This window comes from Balaenoptera musculus, chromosome 15 (assembly GCF_009873245.2).
Source record: "Balaenoptera musculus isolate JJ_BM4_2016_0621 chromosome 15, mBalMus1.pri.v3, whole genome shotgun sequence".
NCBI lineage: Eukaryota > Metazoa > Chordata > Mammalia > Artiodactyla > Balaenopteridae > Balaenoptera > Balaenoptera musculus.
In genome coordinates, this window is record NC_045799.1 from 49330172 (window position 1) to 49350701 (window position 20530).

The following is a 20530-nucleotide window of genomic DNA, read 5'->3' on the forward strand; positions in this document are numbered from 1 at the left end:
CTTGGTCGTTTCAGGAACAAAGTGGCTTCCTGTGGCTCCCTCTCCTATGGAGGCCAAGGATGGGGGGAAGTGCTGCCAGGAGAGTAACAGGAGGCCCTGAGGCCGGAGAGGAGGGGAGGACCGGCCCCATAGTGGGAGGCCTAGAGTCCACACTCATTACCTCCCGCACTGGCTCCTGGCCACAGACCCCAGACGCTGCAGCTGGGGGGCTTCTCCCAGACACATCCCTCACTGAGACCCCACTGTGCCTCCCCCTCTGGCAGACCTAATACCTTCGCCTGGCAGGCCCGCTCCAGCCTCACCCAGGACCTCCAGACTCCCTCCCTCTGCGTGAGCTTCCACCTGGCGCTCAGCCTCCTCTGTCTCCCTCGCTCAGTCTGTTTTCTCTGCCAGTCTGTCCATCTGTCTCTGTCTGTCTCCCTGCTGACACCTCTCCTTTCTAGGAGCTGAAGCCTCAGGATCAGCCTTACATACCCTTATGGAAGGCCCATATGCTGGCGGTGGCCCTGGAGTTTCCTTCTGAACCAAGCAACAGCCAGAGGTGACTGGGGAGGGCCGGGCTCATCCCATTCTGGAACGAACCCAGAGAGGCAAAACCGCACTCCCTGTGAACACCTGGGGCCCTGGAGTCAGCGCTGCCAGGAGAGGTAGCAACAAGCCTAAGGCCAGTGGAGGGTGAGCGCCTCCCTGGGAGAGGGCGACCCTGTCACAGTAGAAGAGGGGGACAGCTGTGAAATGTAAGTAGGGAGAGACCTGGAAGGGGCTTCCATGAAGGCAGACTCGACCTCCAGGCCACAGACAGGCACCAACAGCCCGGGTGAGATCCCCGCCCTGTCTGCTCAGCAGTGGGGAGGCATCCACTGGACTCAGCTCCTGCACTCAAACCTCCACACTCCCATCAAGCCCGGCTTGGGCGTAGAAGAGACCAACATCATGGCACAATAACGTGCCAAGCACAGTGTCTGGCATACAGAAGGTGCTCGATCCTTGCTTATTCTTGTACACGTTTTCCCATCAGAGGGCTTGTCTGAGCCTCACAATTTTCTCTAAGAATAGTTCGGCAACATATCTGTGATCAGAACTTTCCACGCGGGAAACGTTTACCCATTCTGTAAAAAGTCTAATAGGCTTTTGTGCAGATAACTCTTTGACTAACTCCAAAATTCATATGGAAAGGCAAAGGAACCAGAATCACTAAAACCATTTTGGAAAAGAATAATGAGGGAGGAATGACATCACCCAGTCTTTTAACACCTTTATTTAGATAAAATTCACATACCATATATTCCACCCATTTAAAGTGTGCAATTCAATGGGTTTTAGTATATTCAGAGAGTTATGCAGCCATCAGCACAATTTTAGAACGTTTTCATCACCCCAAAAGGAACCCCATCCGCATTAGCAGTCACACCCCCCAACTACCCCGGCCCCAGACAACCTAATCTACTTTCTGTCTCTAAGGATTTGCCTGTCCTTGACATTTATATAAATGGAATCATACAATATGTATTTTTAATTTTTTTTGTCCGTGGTGGGTCTTCGTTGCTGCATTCGGGCTTTCTCTAGTTGCAGCAAGTGGAGGCTACTCTTCGTTGTGGTGCACGGGCTTCTCATTGCGGTGGCTTCTCTTGTTGTGGAGCACAGGCTCTAGGCCTGCGGGCTTCAGTAGTTGCAGCACTCAGGCTCAGTAGTTGCAGTACACGGGCCCTAGAGAACGTGGGCTTCAGTAGTTGTGGCATGTGGGCTCAGCAGTTGCGGCATGTGGGCTTTAGGGTGTGTGGGCTTCAGTAGTTGTGGCTCGTGGGCTCTAGAGCACAGGCTCAGGAGTTGTGGCACAGGGGCTTAGCTCCACGGCATGTGGGCTCTTCCCAGACCAGGGATCAAACCTGTGTCCCCTGCATTGGCAGGTGGATTCTTAACCACTGTGCCACTAGGGAAGTCCCACAATATGTATTTTTTCAAGGTTCATTTATGTATCAGTACTTTGTTCCTTTTTATGACAGAATACTATTCCATTGCATAGATTATACCATGTTTGATTCACCCATTCATCAGTTGAAGGACATTTGGGTTTTTTGCACTTTGTGACTATTATAAATAGTGGTGCTATGAACACAGTACAAGTTTTTGAGTGGATGTATGTTTTCATTTTATTGGGTATATACCAAGAAATGGAATTGCTGGGTCACGTGGTGACTCTATGTTTAACCTTTTGAGGAACTGCCAGGCTGTCTTCCACAGTAGCTGCACCATTTTACATTCCCATCAGCAGTGTCTAAAGATTCCAATTTCACCACCTCCTCACCAACACTTGTCATTTGTCTTTTAAATATAGCCATTCTAATAGGCGTAGGTAAGGTTAGGGCTAGAGTTCAGGGTTAGGGGTTTTGATTATAGTGAGTGTGCTCTTTTTGGTTTTGATTTGCATTTCCCTAATGAGTAACGATGCTGAGCATCTCTTATTGCTTATTGGCTTATTGGACATCTGTATGTCTTCTTTAGAGTAATGTCTATTAAAGTTCTTTGCCCAGTTTTCAATTAGTTTTTTGTCTCTATTTTTGAGTTGTAAGATTTTTTTTCATTGTGGATCAGTCCCTTAACAGATGTATGATTTGCAAATGTTTTCTCCCATTCTTGGGACAGGATCTAATTTTAAGACCGAACATAAAGTTTACAGTAATAAACACAGTGTGATTTTGGTGAAGGATAGATACATAGATCAATGGAACAAAATAGAGAGTACAGAAATAGACCTGCAGAAATATGTCGAATTAATCTTTTACAAATGAATTAGAGAAGGCAATTCAATAGAGAAAGTATAGTGTTTTCAACAAAAGGTGTTGGAAAAATTGAACACTCATAGGCAAAGAAAAAAAAACCCGGACATAAACCTCACACTTCATACAAAAATTATCTCAAAATGGATCATGGATCTAAGTGTAAAATATAAACTATGAAACATTTAGAAGAAACCATAGATAAAAGTCTTTGTGACCTGGGATTAGGCAAAGAATTCTCAGGCATGACTCTAAAAACATGAATCTTAAGAGAAAAACTTGATAAATTATACTTCATCAAAAATAAAACTTTGGCTCCGCAAATGACACTATTAAGAGGATGAAGTGACAAGCTACAGACTAGGAGAAAATATTTGCAAATTGCATATCTGACAAAGGATTGCATCCAGAATATATACAGAACTCTCAAAATTCAACAATAAGAAAACAAACAACCCAATTTAAAAATGGTCAAAAGACCAGAAGAGATATTTCACCAAAGAGAATATATGGGACTTCCCTGGTGGTGCAGTGGTTAAGAATCCGCCTGCCAATGCAGGGGACACAGGTTCGAGCCCTGGTCCGGGAAGATCCCACATGCAGCGGAGCAACTAAGCCCATGCGCCACAACTACTGAGCCTGCACTCTAGAGCCTGCGAGCCACAACTACTGAAGCCTGCGTGCCTAGAGCCCGTGCTCCACAACAAGAGAAGCCACCACAATGAGAAGCCCGTGCACTGCAATGAAGAGTAGCCCCCGCTCACCACAACAAGAGAAAGCCTGCGCACAGCAGCGAAGACCCAGCGCAGCCAAAAATTAATTAATTAATTAATTAATTAAAAAGAGACTACATGGATGGCAAATAAGCACGTGAAAAGACGCTCCACATCACTGGCCATCAGGGAAACGCAAATTGAAGCCACAATGATATATTGTCTCACAACCGTCAGAACTACTAACATGTAAAGATGCTGACAAAGATGCACGGAAACTAGGACTTCCCTTCATTGCTGAGTGGAATGCAAAATGGTAAAGCCACTCTGGAAAACAGTTTAGTGGTTTCTTACAAAGTTAAACATACACTTAGCGCATGAACCAACAATCCTACTCCTAGATATGGTATCATCCCAGAGAAATAAAAACTTATGTTCACATAAAGACCTACACAAGAACGTTCATAGCAGCTTTATTTGTAATAGCCCCAAACTGGAAAATGCCCACATGTTTGAGTGGGAGAATGAATGAATATTAGTACCGTGGAGTACTACTCTGCAATAAAAGGAAGCCAACTACTGATACAGGCAATAACATGCACGGATCTCAAGGGTATTACTCTAAGTAAAAGAAGCCAGTCCTACAAGATGACATGCCGCATGGTTCCATTTATAGGATATTCTTGAAAAAGACAGAATTATAGTGGTTGTCAGGGTTTAGAGGACAGAGGAGGGTGAGACTGCAAAGGGGCAGCCTGTGGGAGTTTTGGGGCTGATAGAGCTGTTGTGTGTCCTGACTGTGGTGGGGTTACACAAATCTACACACGTGTCAAAATTCACAGAGCAGTACATTAAAAAATCAGCTGTATTGTATGTTGAAATAAAATTAAAAGGCATATTTGCCTCATTATGTTGAAATTATAACATGGTGAGCAACAGAGCAGTCCCCAAAAGCACATGACATTAGGATTCTCCTACTGACTGGCCACCTCCTCCAGCTTTTCAGGAACAGGACCAGTCAGCACCTCTCTCCTCAGGGCCCACTTGGCAAAACCATTGCTTTCTTGGAGGAAACCCAGGGATCCTAGAGCCAGTGTCTGGGGGGGGGGGAGGGGGGGGTGCGGGGGAGGGTGCTGGCACGTGGGTCCAGCCACAGGACCCACCGAGGAGCAATGCAGGCAGCACGGGCACAGGCCAGCCGAGGAGGGTGTGTGGGCACTGCTCCTCTGGCTTCTCCCATTTTGTGATTCTGAAACGGACAAGGGCAGTGCGGCACTGGGCTGCCTGGGCCCCTATCTCCCCTGGAGTCTGGTCAGGTTGCAGCCAACGCCCCCTCTAAGGCCCAGCAAGGGCAGCCGGAGTGATAGCCCCTCACCCCACCAGGCCCACCGGGCCCTGACTGCCCACTGTCACTGGATCTGATAAGAGACCCACCCCCACGGCCCCCTCCCCTCTCCCAGCGATGACCACAGCCTGGCCCCCACCCTGGCTCCACGTATATAAGGGGACCCTGGGGGCTGAGCACCACGGACGCCAGTTCTCAGCACGCCCAGCTCCCACTCAGCCGCCACCATGTCTCTGACCAGGGCTGAGAGGACCATCGTCGTGTCCATGTGGGGCAAGATCTCCACACAGGCAGACATCATCGGTACCGAGGCCCTGGAGAGGTGAGCGCCAGGTGGGAGGGATGGAGCCTGGTAGGGGACAGTGTGGGTCAGTGAGGACAGGGATCAGTAGGGAGGGGTCAGGGAGGATGGGTCAGCGAGGAGGGTCAGTGAGGAGGGGACAGTGAGGAGGGTCAGTGAGGAAGGGTCGGTGAGGAGGGGTCAGTGTGGAGGGGACACTGAGGATGGTCAGTGAGGAGGGGACCGTGAGGAGGTGACACTGAGGATGGTCAGTGAGGAGGGGTCAGTGAGGGGTCAGTGAGGAGGGGACAGTGATGAGGGGACACTGAGGATGGTCAGTGAGGAGGGGACCGTGAGGAGGTGACACTGAGGATGGTCAGTGAGGAGGGGTCAGTGAGGAGGGGACCGTGAGGAGGTGACACTGAGGATGGTCACTGAGGAGGGGACAGTGAGGAGGTGACACTGAGGAGGGGACAGTGAGGAGGGGACATATGCAGGTTCAGTAAGCATGAGCAGCGGTGAGGCGGGTGCACGGTGGTCAGCGGGCAGGAAGAGGAGGGGAATGGGGAGGGTGATGAGGGTCGATTGTGTCTCTCCCTCCGCGCCCAGCACCCAGGTCTCCACAATCATTGCTGATTGAATGAGTGAGTGAAGGAAGGGACGAATGACTGGAGGAGGGGCGGTGAGGATGAGGTGGGCCGGGCCATACTGGAGCCGGGGCAACAGCTGAAGTCCGCAATACCGATCCTGTCTGTCTTTAAAATGTTCATATTGGCGTCAAGCTGCATTTTTTGCCCTAATATTTACGTTTTAACTCCCGCGTGCAAACGTGACGTGTCCCGGCCCGCCCCGCCCGCAGGCTCTTCTCCAGCTACCCCCAGACCAAGACCTACTTCCCGCACTTCGACCTGCATGCGGGCTCCGCGCAGCTGCGCGCGCACGGCTCCAAGGTGGTGGCCGCCGTGGGCGACGCGGTCAAGAGCATCGACAACGTGGCGGGCGCCCTCTCCAAGCTGAGCGAGCTGCACGCCTACGTGCTGCGCGTGGACCCGGTCAACTTCAAGGTGGGCGCGGGGCGGGGCGCGGGGCGGGCGGGGTCCGGGGGCGGGGCTGGGTGCCCTCCGCTCGCACCGCGCCCGCCCTGAGCCGCCCTGTCGCCCCAGCTGCTGTCCCACTGCCTGCTGGTCACGGTGGCCTCGCACTTCCCTGCCGACTTCACGGCCGACGCGCACGCCGCCTGGGACAAGTTCCTGTCCATTGTGTCCCGCGTCCTGACCGAGAAGTACCGCTGAGGATGCCTCCCGACCCCCAGGGCAGGCTTCGAGCCCTCCCCTTCCCCTGCACCCTCTTACGATTCCACCCGGGACCCCCAATAAATGGATGAGGATGGAGGGAGCCTGGTCGTGCGTCTCAGTATTGGGGGAAGCGGAGGAGAATGAAGGGAGGGAATGGGGGCTTCGCAGGAACACGGCCGACCCTAGTGTCACCCCGGGCCTGGAGGTCACTCCAAGGGTGCTTTGGGGGCGGTCCTTGGTCCTGAGGACCCCAGAGTCGCGACCGGAGGGAGCAGAACAGCCCAGGACCGCCCACGCCGTTTTCTCGGGTCAGACCTAAGTTTGTGCCTCTTTCCCGCCTCCCAAATCACCTAGTCTGTCGCTTCAGTCAGCATATTGTGTGTATATGTAGGGTATGTGTAGGGACTCAGGGGCCTTTCCTCAAAGCTTGTTGTCACAGCTCACGCACTGAGAGGACCCTTGATACCTCCTGGCCCTCCGAGCTCTTTCTGCCAATCCCTCCATCGGCTCCCTGTGGAATAATTGTAGATCCCCCTAAAGTCTGCTGCCAAGGCACAAACACACGGCGTGATTCAGTTCCTCCGCGGTGACAGGGACCTGGGTTGGCAACCAGGGTCCCCAGGATCGCGCCGCGCTCCTGAAGATAAGGGCGGGCAGGGCGCCGGGGGCAGGGCCGCTATAAGGAGGCCGGGACTGCGGGCGCGGCCCCCAGAGCACGCCACGCCAACGCCATGCTCAGCGCCCAAGAGCGCGCCCACGTAGCACAGGTCTGGGACCTGATCGCCGGCCATGAGGCGCCCTTCGGGGCGGAGCTTCTGCTCAGGTGGGTTGGGGCTGGGTCTCCAGAACCGCAGCGAGGCGGAGACTGGGGTGTTGAGCCTGAGTCGGGAGTGGGGCGGGCCTGACCGGGGTTTCGCGGGGTCTGGGCGGCGCAGACGCTGGAGGGACCGCCCTCCCTCCTCACCCTTGCTCTCGCAGACTCTTCACGGTGTACCCCAGCACCAAAGCCTACTTTAAGCACCTGGGCGACCGCCCTGACGAGGTGCAGCTGCTGAGCCACGGACAACGCGTGCTCGAGGCGGTGGGAGTGGCCGTCCGGCACATGGACAACCTGCGCGCGGCCCTGAGTCCGCTTGCCGAGCTGCACGCACATGTGCTGCGCGTGGACCCCACCAACTTCCCAGTGAGCCACCCCGGGACGCAGCAGGGTTCGCGCGCGCAGCCGAGGTGGGGAGGCATTCGGCAAGGAATTGGCGAGGACAGAGCTCTTCTCACCAGCCTTTTCTCCCGCAGCTGCTGACCCAGTGTTTCCAGGTGGTGCTGGCCTCCCACCTGCAGGGCGAGTTCACGGTGGAGATGCAGGCGGTGTGGGATAAGTTCCTGACGGGCCTGGCGGTAGTGCTGACAGAGAAGTACCGCTGAGTTCTGTGCCCCAGGTCTAGGTCTGCGCATGTCAATAAACAAGCCTCAAAAGGCTGGACCCCGCGCAGGTGTGGTCTTTGGGGAGCGGGCGGACTGACGTCACAGTTGCCGGGCAGAGAAGCTCCGGGTCCTGAGGGGAGCCTCGCGGAATCTTAGGGCAGGATCCCCAGCCTTTGCTGACAATGGAACCAGGGGCACAGGAACGGGACCTTGGGCACTCAACAAACCCTGAACAAGGACAGTTCCCGGTCTGACAGTCTGGGGGTCCGGGCTGGGTGTGTACACCCAGAGGCTTGCACAGAACAGTTGCCCTCCCGGGGCAGGGGAATGTGGTGGGGCCGAGCGCGTGCTCGGATGGGGGAAGGGTCTTCAGCTTCATCTCGCATCTGACACCCGTGCGGTGCCATACCATTCGCAAAGCACGTCCTCAGTCACACACTCATTCATCTCTGTCCCTACCTCGCTCCGGGAACTGCAAGCCTCAATCTTCGCCTCTTTAACAGACAGGCAGGGCACTGAGGCCTAGGGGGCAAGTTTCTGGCCCGAGGTCAAACAGACTTTGTGGCCCAGGGCTCCACGGACCCTCATCTCTGTCCTTTCCCATCTTCTCCCCTACCTCCAGCGCTCACTCTGTAGTTGCCTTGCCCTGGTCCGAGTTAGTCCCTTCCTCTGAATCTCCTGGGGCAGGGAGTGGGGGTAGGAAGGAAGACCTCTACGGCCACAACCCGTGTCACATCAACATGAGGTGCAATACTAGGCTTGTCCCTAAGCGAGCTGAGCCTAATGCATCCGATGGAAAATCCCCAACCTCGCTGGGTCTTGAAATAATTTAGAAGATCCTAATGTAGGGTGGGTGCCTGGCAGGCCCACGGCCACCCAAACCCCACCCCAGCTCCAGCCGCCCCGCTCAGTCTCTGGGGTCCCTGGGCCATGGCGCCCCACCTTACACACACACACACACACACACACACACACACACACACGTGCCCTGTCAATCTGTCTTCCCTCTGCAGCACTGGTGCAGGGATCTTAGTGCTCCATTTAGATAGAGCCTCTGCGAATGCAGGAGCCTGACCCTAGGAGCTCTCCAAACTCTGAATGAGAATGGTTCCCTGGCTGACAATCTCACATCTGTGCAGGGCCGGGAAGTGGGGGACCAAGTCCAAAGCAGGGGCTGGGGAGGGGCTGCTGGATGCTAAGCCCTGACCCTGGCTGGGTGGAATGCCCCCGCCGTCCATGACAACACCTGCTAACCCGCGCTGCCCCAGGGCCTGCCCACCATTGTGGGTACGCTGCTTAAAGGACTCCCCCCCTGTTACATCCTGCACCCACATTATTTACATGGGCAGTTTACAGCTCTTCATCCTGGAGAAAAGTTTAGTGTGAAAGCAGCTTGTTTCACTTCGGAAAAGATTGTGCTCCTCTCCAAGACTGGCAAATAGACACCTCGAGGCTACCCCAGCTGGGGACAAACTCGGGTGCCAGTGGGTTTGGGTGGCTCGGAAACATGTGTGAGCTCCCAGACCCACAGGAGCGGGAAAAGAGAGGGCCCTAGAGAGCTGGATCTAGGCAGCTCTAGGCAGGACTGGGTGGGGCCCACTTGGGACTCCAGCACTCCTGCACCCTCTGGAGACCAAGCTTTCCAGGCTGGCACCTCCTGGCCCCGCGCCAGCCAATGAGGGCGGCGCGATCGGGCGTGTCCCTCGCGCCCCAGGCATAAAGGCTCGCGCACTCCGAGCCCTGCACGCTTCTGGTCCTGACCCAGACTCAGAGAGAACCCACCATGGTGCTGTCTCCCACCGACAAGAGCAACGTCAAGGCCACCTGGGCTAAGATTGGCAACCACGGTGCAGAGTATGGCGCAGAGGCCTTGGAGAGGTGAGCAGCCCACCTGCCTGGCTGGGACCAGGGCCGGTCGCCCCATCGCGTCCTGGTCCTGGGCCGACCGGCCTAAGCCCGGCTCTCCCGCCTCTTCTCCACTCAGGATGTTCATGAACTTCCCCAGCACCAAGACCTACTTCCCCCACTTCGACCTGGGACACGACTCCGCCCAGGTCAAGGGCCACGGCAAGAAGGTGGCCGACGCGCTGACCAAAGCCGTTGGCCACATGGACAACCTGCTCGATGCCTTGTCTGATCTGAGTGACCTGCACGCCCACAAGCTGCGTGTGGACCCGGTCAACTTCAAGGTGAGCTCGCGGGCCAGGCCGGGAGAGATCTGAGCTAGGAAGGCAGAGAGTGCGGTGGGGCTCCAGAGGTGGAGCACGGCGGTGCCCCCCAACCCCACGCCCCCTGACACCCCCTCTCTCCGCAGCTCCTGAGCCACTGCCTGCTGGTGACCCTGGCTCTCCACCTCCCCGCCGAGTTCACCCCCTCGGTCCATGCCTCCCTGGACAAGTTCTTGGCCAGTGTGAGCACCGTGCTGACCTCCAAATACCGTTAAGCTGGAGCCTCCGCGATCCCTACCCTGGCCTGGGGCCCTCTGGAGCTCTGGGCACCCTCACTTCCCAATCTTTGAATAAAGTCTGAGTGGGCTGCAGCCTCTGTAGCCTTGGTTCTCTGTGTCCACGAACCGTACCGGGGTCGGGGTGGTTCCCAGCAGCGAGGAGTGGGAGTGCGGACGAGGGACGGGAGCTAAGGCTGAGGCCTCCCAGAATCTGCTGAACCAAGTGAACCAAGCTCTGACTTGCAAGGGCTCTCCCCGAGGTGGGGAGTCCTAAAATGGCCACCCTGTTTTGCAGTTTCTCTGATCCCCCTTAAAGATAGTTAGATCCAAGCAAACAAACCACACAAATAGGCTTTTCCTGGTGCAAATGTAGGAGCTGGACAACCTCCCTGAATTTCCACTTCCTTCCTACCAGAGGGAAGGTGAGTTGGAACAGGGGTCGAAGGCCCAGGCACCCTTCCTGGGGTCACAGTAACTCCCTGCGGTGGTGTGGAGGGAGGCGGGAAGTCAGGGAAGAAGAGGGGCCTCGAGCTGTCTGCAGCCTTGAGCAGAGTTCCTCTCTCCCTTGTCCCTGTAGTCCCAGATACACCTGAATAGCTGACTGTGCACCCAGCCCTGTGATCCCAGCTCATCATGCACCCCACCCCCAACCTCTAGCCCCAGGCTCCTGGGGTCTCCCGGCAGTTCTGCCTTGGTGCTGTGAGCAACCTTCACAAAGGCCCCCATCCCACGCGCCAGTGCCCCGGACTCCACGCTGAAACCTTGCACACCCTACCCACCCTGTAGCTCTTAGGGACCCTATCAGCACCTCCAGCCCAGCCCTCATCTTCAGGGCAACACCCAGCGCTGGATAAAAGTTTGGGGAGGGTGGTGGGGCCCCTGCTCACCACTTTCTTTCTGGACAAGGACCTCTTTGAACAGCTGGGGAGTGGCTTCCCCCTCTCCACCACGCACTCTTCCTCTGCCCCACAGTCCAATTCACTTTCATTTAAATATAGAAAAACACTGAAGAATTAAATTAAAATCCACCCATGGTTTTTTTCACACACACGCGCACACCCTCTTTGTGTGATTCAAAGGAGGGAGAGAGTCCCTCTGTCCTGTCCACCTAACCCCCGCAGAAAGAGCCAAGGCTCACAGTTTGGGACTGAGCCCACTGGCTCCTATCCTGCGCTGAGGGGACACAGCTACGTCTACAACTGTACTTTTTTTTGGTCAAAAATACCATTCTACCTTAGGCATTTTCTTCTTCAACCAGCTCTTCTCACTGAACTGTGTCTCCTCTACCTGTCTTCTGGCCAATTCATTCAGCTCTGTCTCACTTCATATATTTGTTGGTCATTTTGATATTTCCATTAATTTCCTGTTAAAATCCTCTGTCAACTGTTCTCATAAGTCATTTGTCTTTTCCTTATATCTTTGTGGGAGGTCTTCCCATATTATGAATGTAAGACATCAGCTGAGAAATGTTCCTCAAATCTTGCCTTAAAAGGGCCGGGGTGGGGACTTCCCTGGCGGTTCAGTGGTTAAGACGCTGCACTTCCACTGCAGGGTGCACGGATTCGATCCCTGGTCGAGGGACTAAGATCCCGCATGCCCCGCGGCTCGTTCCCCCCCCCAAAAAAAGAAAAGGCTGGGGTGCAGCAACTACCACCCTGGAAGAAGAAACTTGAACCCGGAGCCCCCCAGCCGGAGGGATTCCAGGAGAGATTTGTTGAGGACATGTGAGCGATGCGCACACGTCTTGTGTGCGTCCGTCTCTGGCCTGAACTAGACGCACTGAATCGCCCATTCATTCACTGATTCTGCCCAAATTTAAAATGCCTAGCGTGTGCCAAGCCTAAGTCCAGGGTGGGTGGGACGGGATGACCTACTCCCTTCCATCCCTCGGGGGTTCTAAAGGGTGGAAGAGCGGGCATCCACCCCGCTCCACAAACCGGCCCCCGCCAGCTGGGACCAGGATATCACTTCCGGGGAAGGTGGACGCAGCGGGCGGGAAGCAGCCGGTGGGAGGGAGAACACCCTGGCCAGAGTCTCCAGGTCCCTCCACAAACTGGGAGCGAAGAACCCACCGCTCAGCCAGGTGCAGACCTTGCGCCGCGCGCCCCCTGCTGTCCAGGTCCAAAGGCGCATCCCGGCCCCGCGCCAGCCAATGAGGGCGGCGCGATCGGGCGTGTCCCTCGCGCCCCAGGCATAAAGGCTCGCGCACTCCGAGCCCTGCACGCTTCTGGTCCTGACCCAGACTCAGAGAGAACCCACCATGGTGCTGTCTCCCACCGACAAGAGCAACGTCAAGGCCACCTGGGCTAAGATTGGCAACCACGGTGCAGAGTATGGCGCAGAGGCCTTGGAGAGGTGAGCAGCCCACCTGCCTGGCTGGGACCAGGGCCGGTCGCCCCATCGCGTCCTGGTCCTGGGCCGACCGGCCTAAGCCCGGCTCTCCCGCCTCTTCTCCACTCAGGATGTTCATGAACTTCCCCAGCACCAAGACCTACTTCCCCCACTTCGACCTGGGACACGACTCCGCCCAGGTCAAGGGCCACGGCAAGAAGGTGGCCGACGCGCTGACCAAAGCCGTTGGCCACATGGACAACCTGCTCGATGCCTTGTCTGATCTGAGTGACCTGCACGCCCACAAGCTGCGTGTGGACCCGGTCAACTTCAAGGTGAGCTCGCGGGCCAGGCCGGGAGAGATCTGAGCTAGGAAGGCAGAGAGTGCGGTGGGGCTCCAGAGGTGGAGCACGGCGGTGCCCCCCAACCCCACGCCCCCTGACACCCCCTCTCTCCGCAGCTCCTGAGCCACTGCCTGCTGGTGACCCTGGCTCTCCACCTCCCCGCCGAGTTCACCCCCTCGGTCCATGCCTCCCTGGACAAGTTCTTGGCCAGTGTGAGCACCGTGCTGACCTCCAAATACCGTTAAGCTGGAGCCTCCGCGATCCCTACCCTGGCCTGGGGCCCTCTGGAGCTCTGGGCACCCTCACTTCCCAATCTTTGAATAAAGTCTGAGTGGGCTGCAGCCTCTGTAGCTTCAGTTCTCTGTGTCCACGAACCATACCAGGGGTCAGAGTGGTTCTCTTTGCCTTGGACCAAGCAACTCTCCGAGGCAGGTGAAGAGAGGGAAGGGGAAAACAGTACAGAAGAGTGGGTTGGAGCCAGTCCCACTGCCACTGCCCGGGATTCCCTGGGCAGCCCTCACCCTCACCCTGGAGTGACTTGCTGAGTACATCCGCCCTTTACCGAATTAATTCTAGAGACTTGCATATTCATCGCGGGTTTGCTCAAATAATGGGTTTGTTTCCTGTCTTTACATTTTATGGCACACACACTTGTGCTGAGAGTTGGTGGACCTCCAGCCTAGGACCTTGGAGCTCTCCCAGGGCTCTTCCCAGAGTTGGGTGGTGGGGAGAACACAGAGATCACACTTCTTCAGAGGCTCACTGAGTGCCCCCTCCCCATCAAGTGCCTCCCAAGTACATGCACAGTCTAGAGGAAATTGGGGTGAGCAGTGCCATTGCAGAGCCAGGCAATTTCCTGGATATGCCCCTTTCACCTGGTACACCCCCCAGGACACTCACAGGGTCTAAAGGCCTGATTTGGGGGGCCCAGCTCAGGATCCACTGCATCACCCTGAGGCCCACTGACTCCCCCCAGTGCAGCAGTGGAGAAGAGAGCCCGGGGTGGGGGTGGGGGTGGGGCGCCTGCACTCCGATGTGCTTCCTTCCCATGGAGAATGCCCCTAGTGCCCCTAGCGTCCAGTCCTGGTAGTCGTCCAGCCCTGAGCCCCCGACTGAGAGCAGTGTCCTTTCTTCCCTGGGCCCAAGTGTCATCCTCAGAAAATGCGATGGCGGGTTCCCTGACTCAGTGTGTCATGCTTTTAGCACAGCTGGTGGCACAGTATGAGCTCTGTAAGAGGCAGTCTTCCTTATTTTATTATTAGGAAAAATGAGGGCCTGGGCTAAAAGTGGAAACAACCCAGATGTCCATCAGCAGATGAGTGGACAAACAAAATGTGATCTATCTATCCATAAAATGGAATGTTATCCGTCCATAAAAAGCAACGAAGTGTCAATACACGCTACAACATGGATAAACCTCGGAAACATGCTAAGTGAAAGAAGCCAGACACAAAAGACCATATATTGCATGATTCTATTCACATGAAATGTCCAGAATAGGCAAATGCACAGAGACAGAAAGACTGGTAATGGCCAGGGGCTGGAGGGCAGGGGTTATGGACTGACTGCTAATGGGGACAGAGTTTCTATTTGGGACCATGAAAACGTTCTGGAACTGGACAGTGGTGATGGTTGCACACACTGTGAATGTAATTAAAGACACTGAATTGTACACCTTAAAATAGCTAAGACAGTAAAATTTATGTTATATGAATTTCAACGCAATTAAAAATAAAAAAAGGATGTATAGTGATGCCTGGCACAGCATGAGTGCTGCATAGGTGTTAGCTATTATTTTGGGATATATCCCAGGCACCCAATATAAATGCTCATTGTCAGAAAGGGGCGTCAGTTATGAACCAGGCACAACCTTGGAAAGAAGAAATTGTTACCTTCCTTATATACCATAAATGAGAAAATAGACTCAGAAAGGTGTCATAATAGACTCGGGAGGGAGGTAGAATAAGCTGACGTTCAATGCCAAAATCCATGCTAAAATTCAGGGCTACCTAATATTAATGATACATACTAAATATTAGTTTCCATAGAGTAAACCTTCAAAAATAGGGGCCTCAGAGTCCAGGGCGACTAGGAAGGCCCCAGGTCGGAGCAGACGCTCCGTGGAGCGGTCCGGGCCCCTGGGGCCAGATTCTGCGACCAGAGGCACGGCGAACCCCGGAGGCCAAGGGGACCGCGGGCAGATACGCGCAGGCGCAACCCGGGCTTCATCAAGGCGCCGAGCGCGCGGCCGGCCGGGTTCCACGATGGTGCTGGAGGCGGCGGACCAGGCTGCGGTGCGCGCGCTGTGGCTGAAGCTGGGTAGCAACGTCGGCGTCTACACGACCGAGGCCCTGGAGAGGTGCGCACAGGCCCCGAGCTCCCCTGCCTTCAGCCCGCTCGGGAAAGCGTCCTCCTTCCTCCCCAGCCTGACTCGCCGTTCCTCCCGCAGGACCTTCCTGGCCTTCCCTTCCACCAAGACCTACTTCCTCCACCTGGACCTGAGCCCCGGCTCCGCCCAGGTCAGAGCGCACGGCCAGAAAGTGGCCGACGCGCTGACCCTCGCCGTGGACCACCTGGACGACCTGCCCGGCGCCCTGTCGGCTCTGCGCGAGCTGCACGCGCACAAGCTGCGCGTGGACCCCGTCAAGTTCAAGGTGAGCTCGCCGGCGGGGCCTGACCCCTGTCGCCGGGGGAGGGGGCTCCCGTCAGGGAAGGGGTGTGCACCCGCGTGGGAACGACTCCCTCTTTCCGCAGCTGCTGGTCCACTGCCTGCTGGTGACCCTCGCCCGGCACTACCCCGGAGACTTCAGCCCCTCCCTGCAGGCCTCGCTGGACAAGTTTCTGAGCCACGTGATCTCGGCGCTGGTCCCCAACTGTCACTAAATTGGGAGGGTGGTCGCGTGGGGCTCGTATTTGAGTAAAGTCCGCGGACAAAGCCTCACGTGCGCGCGTGTTCTCTCTAGGGGAGCGCGCCCTGGGCCTGACGAGGGGCGGGGGCGCCCCTCCCAAAGGAAGTAGGGGTCTGAGGAAGCCCGAGTCTCACTCCCAATTGTCAGATCCCAGCGCGGACGCCCCCCGAACCCCGGCAGCCTGAGGCAAGTCTGGACAGCGGGTCCCAAATCCCAAGTGGTAAACCCCGACTCGCCATGCCCTTGGGCGCGGCCACTTAGCGGTGCAGACCCGGGGCTTCGGCCGCTCGGGAAGGGGTGGCAGGTGGCGGTCATAGGCACAAGCTGGCGAGGCCGGACCCTCCTCCGGGCTGCCCACTTCGGACACCTCAGATCCACCTAGAACCGCGCAGCACAGCCTGGGAGAAAATTAGAGACCGGCGCCCCTGCCGGCGCGGACCGGAACTCCGCCTCCGGAACGTGCTGGGGACTTTGGGTAACCGGTAGGCTTGGGGTCAAAGGCGCCTTTGCCAGACTCTGGACCTGGTGGAAGGAGGTGGCTCCTGCAGCGGACAGGGCGGACCAGGGAGCCGTCAGAGAGCCCTGCCCACATGCCACACTTCTCAGGAGGCAGACCTCAGAGCGCCTTCCTTTAAAAAATTCGGAGAACAACTCCACTTGCTGCACCTGCCTGTGCATCCCAGTGGGCCCAGCACATCCATTATTCCTTCACTCCCCACTTGACACATGGGGAAACTGTGTGAACAAATGGAGGGCATGGGAGTCCCATCCAAGAATACATGTGTGACATGCACAGACAGGAGTCCCCTCTTATCCTGAGGGATATATTCCAAGACCCCCAGTGGATGCCTGAAACCTCAGTACCGAACCTGAAGCATGCTATGTTTTTTCCCATATGTACACACCTACAATAAATTTAATTTATAATTAGGTACAGTAAGAGAGTAACTGCAATAACTAATAAGACAATAACAATGTACTGTAATAAAAGCTATGTGAATGTGGTCTTTCAAAATATCTTGCTGTGCAAATGTGATACCTTTTCCATCTCAATACCAGAGCAGTTACCACGCACTGTGGCTGTAACTTTTGCAGTTTGAAGTGAGACAGCAAAACAGCATGAATTTTTTTCCTTCTTCACAATTTCACAGATAGAAGATTCGTTATTACCATAGATCTTAGCAACCTCAGCATACGATTTTTTTCTTTCCTTATTAAGTCTGGAACTTTTAGCTTTAAAAAAAAAATTAATTTATTTTTGGCTGTGTTGGCTCTTCGTTCCTGTGTGAGGGCTTTCTCTAGTTGCAGAGAGCGGGGGCTACTCTTCGTTGCGTTGCGCAAGCTTCTCATTGCGGTGGCTTCTCTTGTCGCGGAGCACGGGCTCTAGGCATGCGGGCTTCAGTAGCTGTGGCTCGTCGGCTCTAGAGCGCAGGCTCAGTAGCTGTAGCATGCACAGGCTTAGTTGCTCTGCAGCATGTGGGATCTTCCCCGCCCAAAGCTAGAACCCATGTCCCCTGCATTGGCAGGCAGATTCTTAACCACTGCGCCACCAGGGAAGCCCTAGCTTTTCATTTAAAGGAAGCACGTGAGGTCTTCTCTTTGGCACATCACTCCTCTTGTGCTTTGAGGCCATTATTAAGTAAAATAAGGATCACTTTGAACACAAGCACTGAGATGCTGGGACAGTCTATCTGATAACAGAGAGGGCTATTCAGTGACAAATGGGTGGTACACACTGGACAAAGGGATGGTTCACATCCCAGGCGAGATGCAGTGCGACACTGGAGATTTCATCACAATACTAGAATGCACATTTTAAAACTTATGAATTATTTCTGGAATTTTCCATTTAACATTTCTGGACTTGGGTGGACTGTGGATAACTGAAAGCATGGAAAGTGAAACAGTGGATAAGAAGGGAATAGAGGGCTTCCCTGGCAGCACAGTGGTTAAGAATCCGCCTGCCAATGCAGGGGACACGGGTTCGAGCCCTGGTCTGGGAAGATCCCACATGCCTCGGAGCAACTAAGCCCGTGCGCCACAACTACTGAGCCTGTGCTCTAGAGCCCGCAAACCACAACTACTGAGCCCACGTGCCACAACTACTGAAGTCCACGCACCTAGAGCCCGTGCTCCGCAATGAGAAGCCGCCACAATGAGAAGCCCTCGCACTGCAACAAAGAGTAGCCCCTGCTCACTGCAACTAGAGAAAGCCCGTGTGCAGCAACGAAGACCCAACACGCAAAAAATTAATTAATTAATTTAAAAAAAATAAAAAGAAGGGAATAGACATACCACACACACACACACACGCAGACACACACACACACAGGTGCAAACACCCACAGGCAGAACAGCCCCACAGAGACATGTGACAAGGTAGCATGTAATGTAAGCCTTCCAGGTCCTTCTAGGCACATGTGCAGAGATTTTCTTTTTTTTCTTTTGGCCGTGCAGTGCAGCAGGTGGGATCTTAGTTCCCCAACCAGGGATCGAACTCACGCTTCCTGCCTCCTGCCGTGGAAGAACAGAGTCTTAACCACTGGACCACCAGGGAAGTTCCTTGGAGAGATTTTCTTAAGAAATGGTATCCTCAAAGTGTCACTGGAAAAAATGGACACACTGGATGATATAAAGAGCAAAAACTTGGTATGGGAGGAAAAGACACCATAAACAAATTTAAAAGAGGAACTGGGAGAAAAATATTTGCCACAAATAGCAAAGGGTTATTATCTTTTTCTTTACAAGATCCAAATTCTTCTTTCCCACCCCCTCTACATTTTTTTTTTTTTTTAAAACACCAGTCAACCCAATAGAAAAATAAGCCAAAGGACAAACAGGCAACTCATAGTGTACCAACGACCAAGAGACATTTGCAAAGATGCATAAAGACATGCAAATTAAAATGCTCATTAACAAGACACCTGTCATGGAAATATTTAAAAAGACAAGATCCAATACACTCCTGGTGGAAGTTTTAGTATAACCTTTTGGGAGGTAATTCAGATGTATACAGTTGTGGGCTGGTAAACATTTAAATAACTGGCACTCAGGAAGAACGGAATGGGAACTGATTTGTAGCATTTGCCAATTTCCGTGGTATAACTACTGCCATCATGGTTGATTCAGGCTATCACACAGGTTATCACTGAATGGGAAATTAGGAAGAGATATATAGGGACTTCCCTGGCGGACCAGTGGTTAAGACTCTGTGCTTCCACTGCAGCGGGGTGCCGGTTCAATCCCTGGTCGAGGAACTAAGATCCCGCATGCTGCATGGCTCGGCAAAAAAAAAAAAAGAGTGATTCGGTTTCACCTTTTTTTAAAAAAAAAAAGAAAAAAAGGAAGTGACGTATAGTAGCTGCCATTGTGTCGTATTTCCACTGTCCAGATACAAGAGACGTAAGCATAGATGACAGTAAACTGTAGTAACATAATTAGGAAGTAATTGGCTTTCAGTATTTATTACCTGTTTTTCACATGACCTATTTAGTTGTAAATTACTATAACTTAATTTTTAATAGTGGTTGTGTTTAACAACAAGCTCTCAAAATTCCTACAACTTAACCTGAGCCAACTTAACCTGTGCAGGCTCCAGCAGACCGCTGGCTGTATCCTTTATTTTTTAAAAAATATTAAATTTCTTTTGGACTTCCCTGGTGGCGCAGTGGTTAAGAATCCGCCTGCCAATGCAGGGGACACGGGTTCAAGCCCTGGTCCGGGAAGATCGCACATGCCGCAGAGCAACTAAGCCCATGCGCCACAACTACTGAGCCTGCGCTCTAGAGCCTGCGAGCCATAACTGTGAGCCCATGTGCCGCAACTACTGAAGGCCATGCGCCTAGAGTTCATGCCCCACAAAAAGAGAAGCCACCGCAATGAGAAGCCCGCACACTGCAACAGAGAGTAGCCCCGACTCACCACAACTAGAGAAAGCCCACGCACAGCAACAAAGACCGAACACAGCCAAAAATAAATAAATAAATAAATAAATTTATATTAAAAAAATATATATTAAATTTCTTTTATTTCTTCACCTAGGAATAATTCTACATCAAATATCAGTATATAGGGACTTCCCTGGTGGTTCAGTGGTAAAGAATCCACCTTCCAATGCAGGGGACGCGGGTTTGATCCCTGGGCGGGGAACTAAGATCCCACATGCCATGGGGCAACTAAGCCCACATGCTGCAACTACCGAGCTCACACGTGCCTCAATTAGAGAAGAGAAAACCGTCACACCACTAGAGAGAAGCCTGCACGCTACAACGAAAGATCCCGCATGCCTCAATGAAGATCCCGTGTGCCGCAACTAAGACCTGACACAGAAAAAAAAAAAATCAGCATATAATTTATCATTATCACAAAAAGTTATTCTGGAATAAGAGGGAAAAACAATCTCAAAATTCACCCATCATCAGGATGTTCCAATGACCAAATCAACCTCATGTTCACCTTGTTCATCTACAGAACTCATTAATATAACCAAATTTGCCTCACAACTACATATATATATATTTTTTGGTAGGCCCTTCTTGGTTATCTATCTATATTTATTTATTTATTTTTGGCTGTGTTGGGTTTTTGCTGCTGTGCACAGGGTTTCTCTAGTTGTGGCGAGCAGGGGCTACTCTTCGCTGCGGTGCGCGGGCTTCTCATTGTGGTGGC

At 53.7% G+C, this 20530-nt stretch overlaps 5 protein-coding genes across 5 annotated transcripts; all 5 read left to right on the forward strand.

Moving 5' to 3' along the window:
* Positions 1-5062: 5062 nt before the first annotated feature.
* HBZ (hemoglobin subunit zeta) lies at positions 5063-6407 on the forward strand. Its single transcript, XM_036824126.1, has 3 exons — positions 5063-5157; positions 5975-6179; positions 6279-6407. The coding sequence occupies exons 1-3, from the start codon at positions 5063-5065 to the stop codon at positions 6405-6407; spliced, it is 429 nt and encodes a 142-aa protein (XP_036680021.1).
* A 696-nt stretch (positions 6408-7103) lies between these two features.
* On the forward strand, positions 7104-7890 carry HBM (hemoglobin subunit mu). The gene is made up of 3 exons (XM_036824125.1): positions 7104-7233; positions 7389-7593; positions 7704-7890. Exons 1-3 carry the CDS (start codon positions 7142-7144, stop codon positions 7830-7832), a joined length of 426 nt encoding a protein of 141 aa, XP_036680020.1. The 5' UTR covers positions 7104-7141; the 3' UTR covers positions 7833-7890.
* Positions 7891-9557: 1667 nt separating this feature from the next.
* LOC118880515 (hemoglobin subunit alpha) lies at positions 9558-10371 on the forward strand. The gene is made up of 3 exons (XM_036824124.1): positions 9558-9710; positions 9817-10021; positions 10147-10371. The coding sequence occupies exons 1-3, from the start codon at positions 9616-9618 to the stop codon at positions 10273-10275; spliced, it is 429 nt and encodes a 142-aa protein (XP_036680019.1). The 5' UTR covers positions 9558-9615; the 3' UTR covers positions 10276-10371.
* A 2109-nt stretch (positions 10372-12480) lies between these two features.
* LOC118881234 (hemoglobin subunit alpha) lies at positions 12481-13294 on the forward strand. Its single transcript, XM_036825917.1, has 3 exons — positions 12481-12633; positions 12740-12944; positions 13070-13294. Exons 1-3 carry the CDS (start codon positions 12539-12541, stop codon positions 13196-13198), a joined length of 429 nt encoding a protein of 142 aa, XP_036681812.1. The 5' UTR covers positions 12481-12538; the 3' UTR covers positions 13199-13294.
* A 1884-nt stretch (positions 13295-15178) lies between these two features.
* HBQ1 (hemoglobin subunit theta 1) lies at positions 15179-15881 on the forward strand. The gene is made up of 3 exons (XM_036825983.1): positions 15179-15312; positions 15403-15607; positions 15708-15881. Exons 1-3 carry the CDS (start codon positions 15218-15220, stop codon positions 15834-15836), a joined length of 429 nt encoding a protein of 142 aa, XP_036681878.1. The 5' UTR covers positions 15179-15217; the 3' UTR covers positions 15837-15881.
* The last annotated feature ends 4649 nt before the right edge of the window (positions 15882-20530 follow it).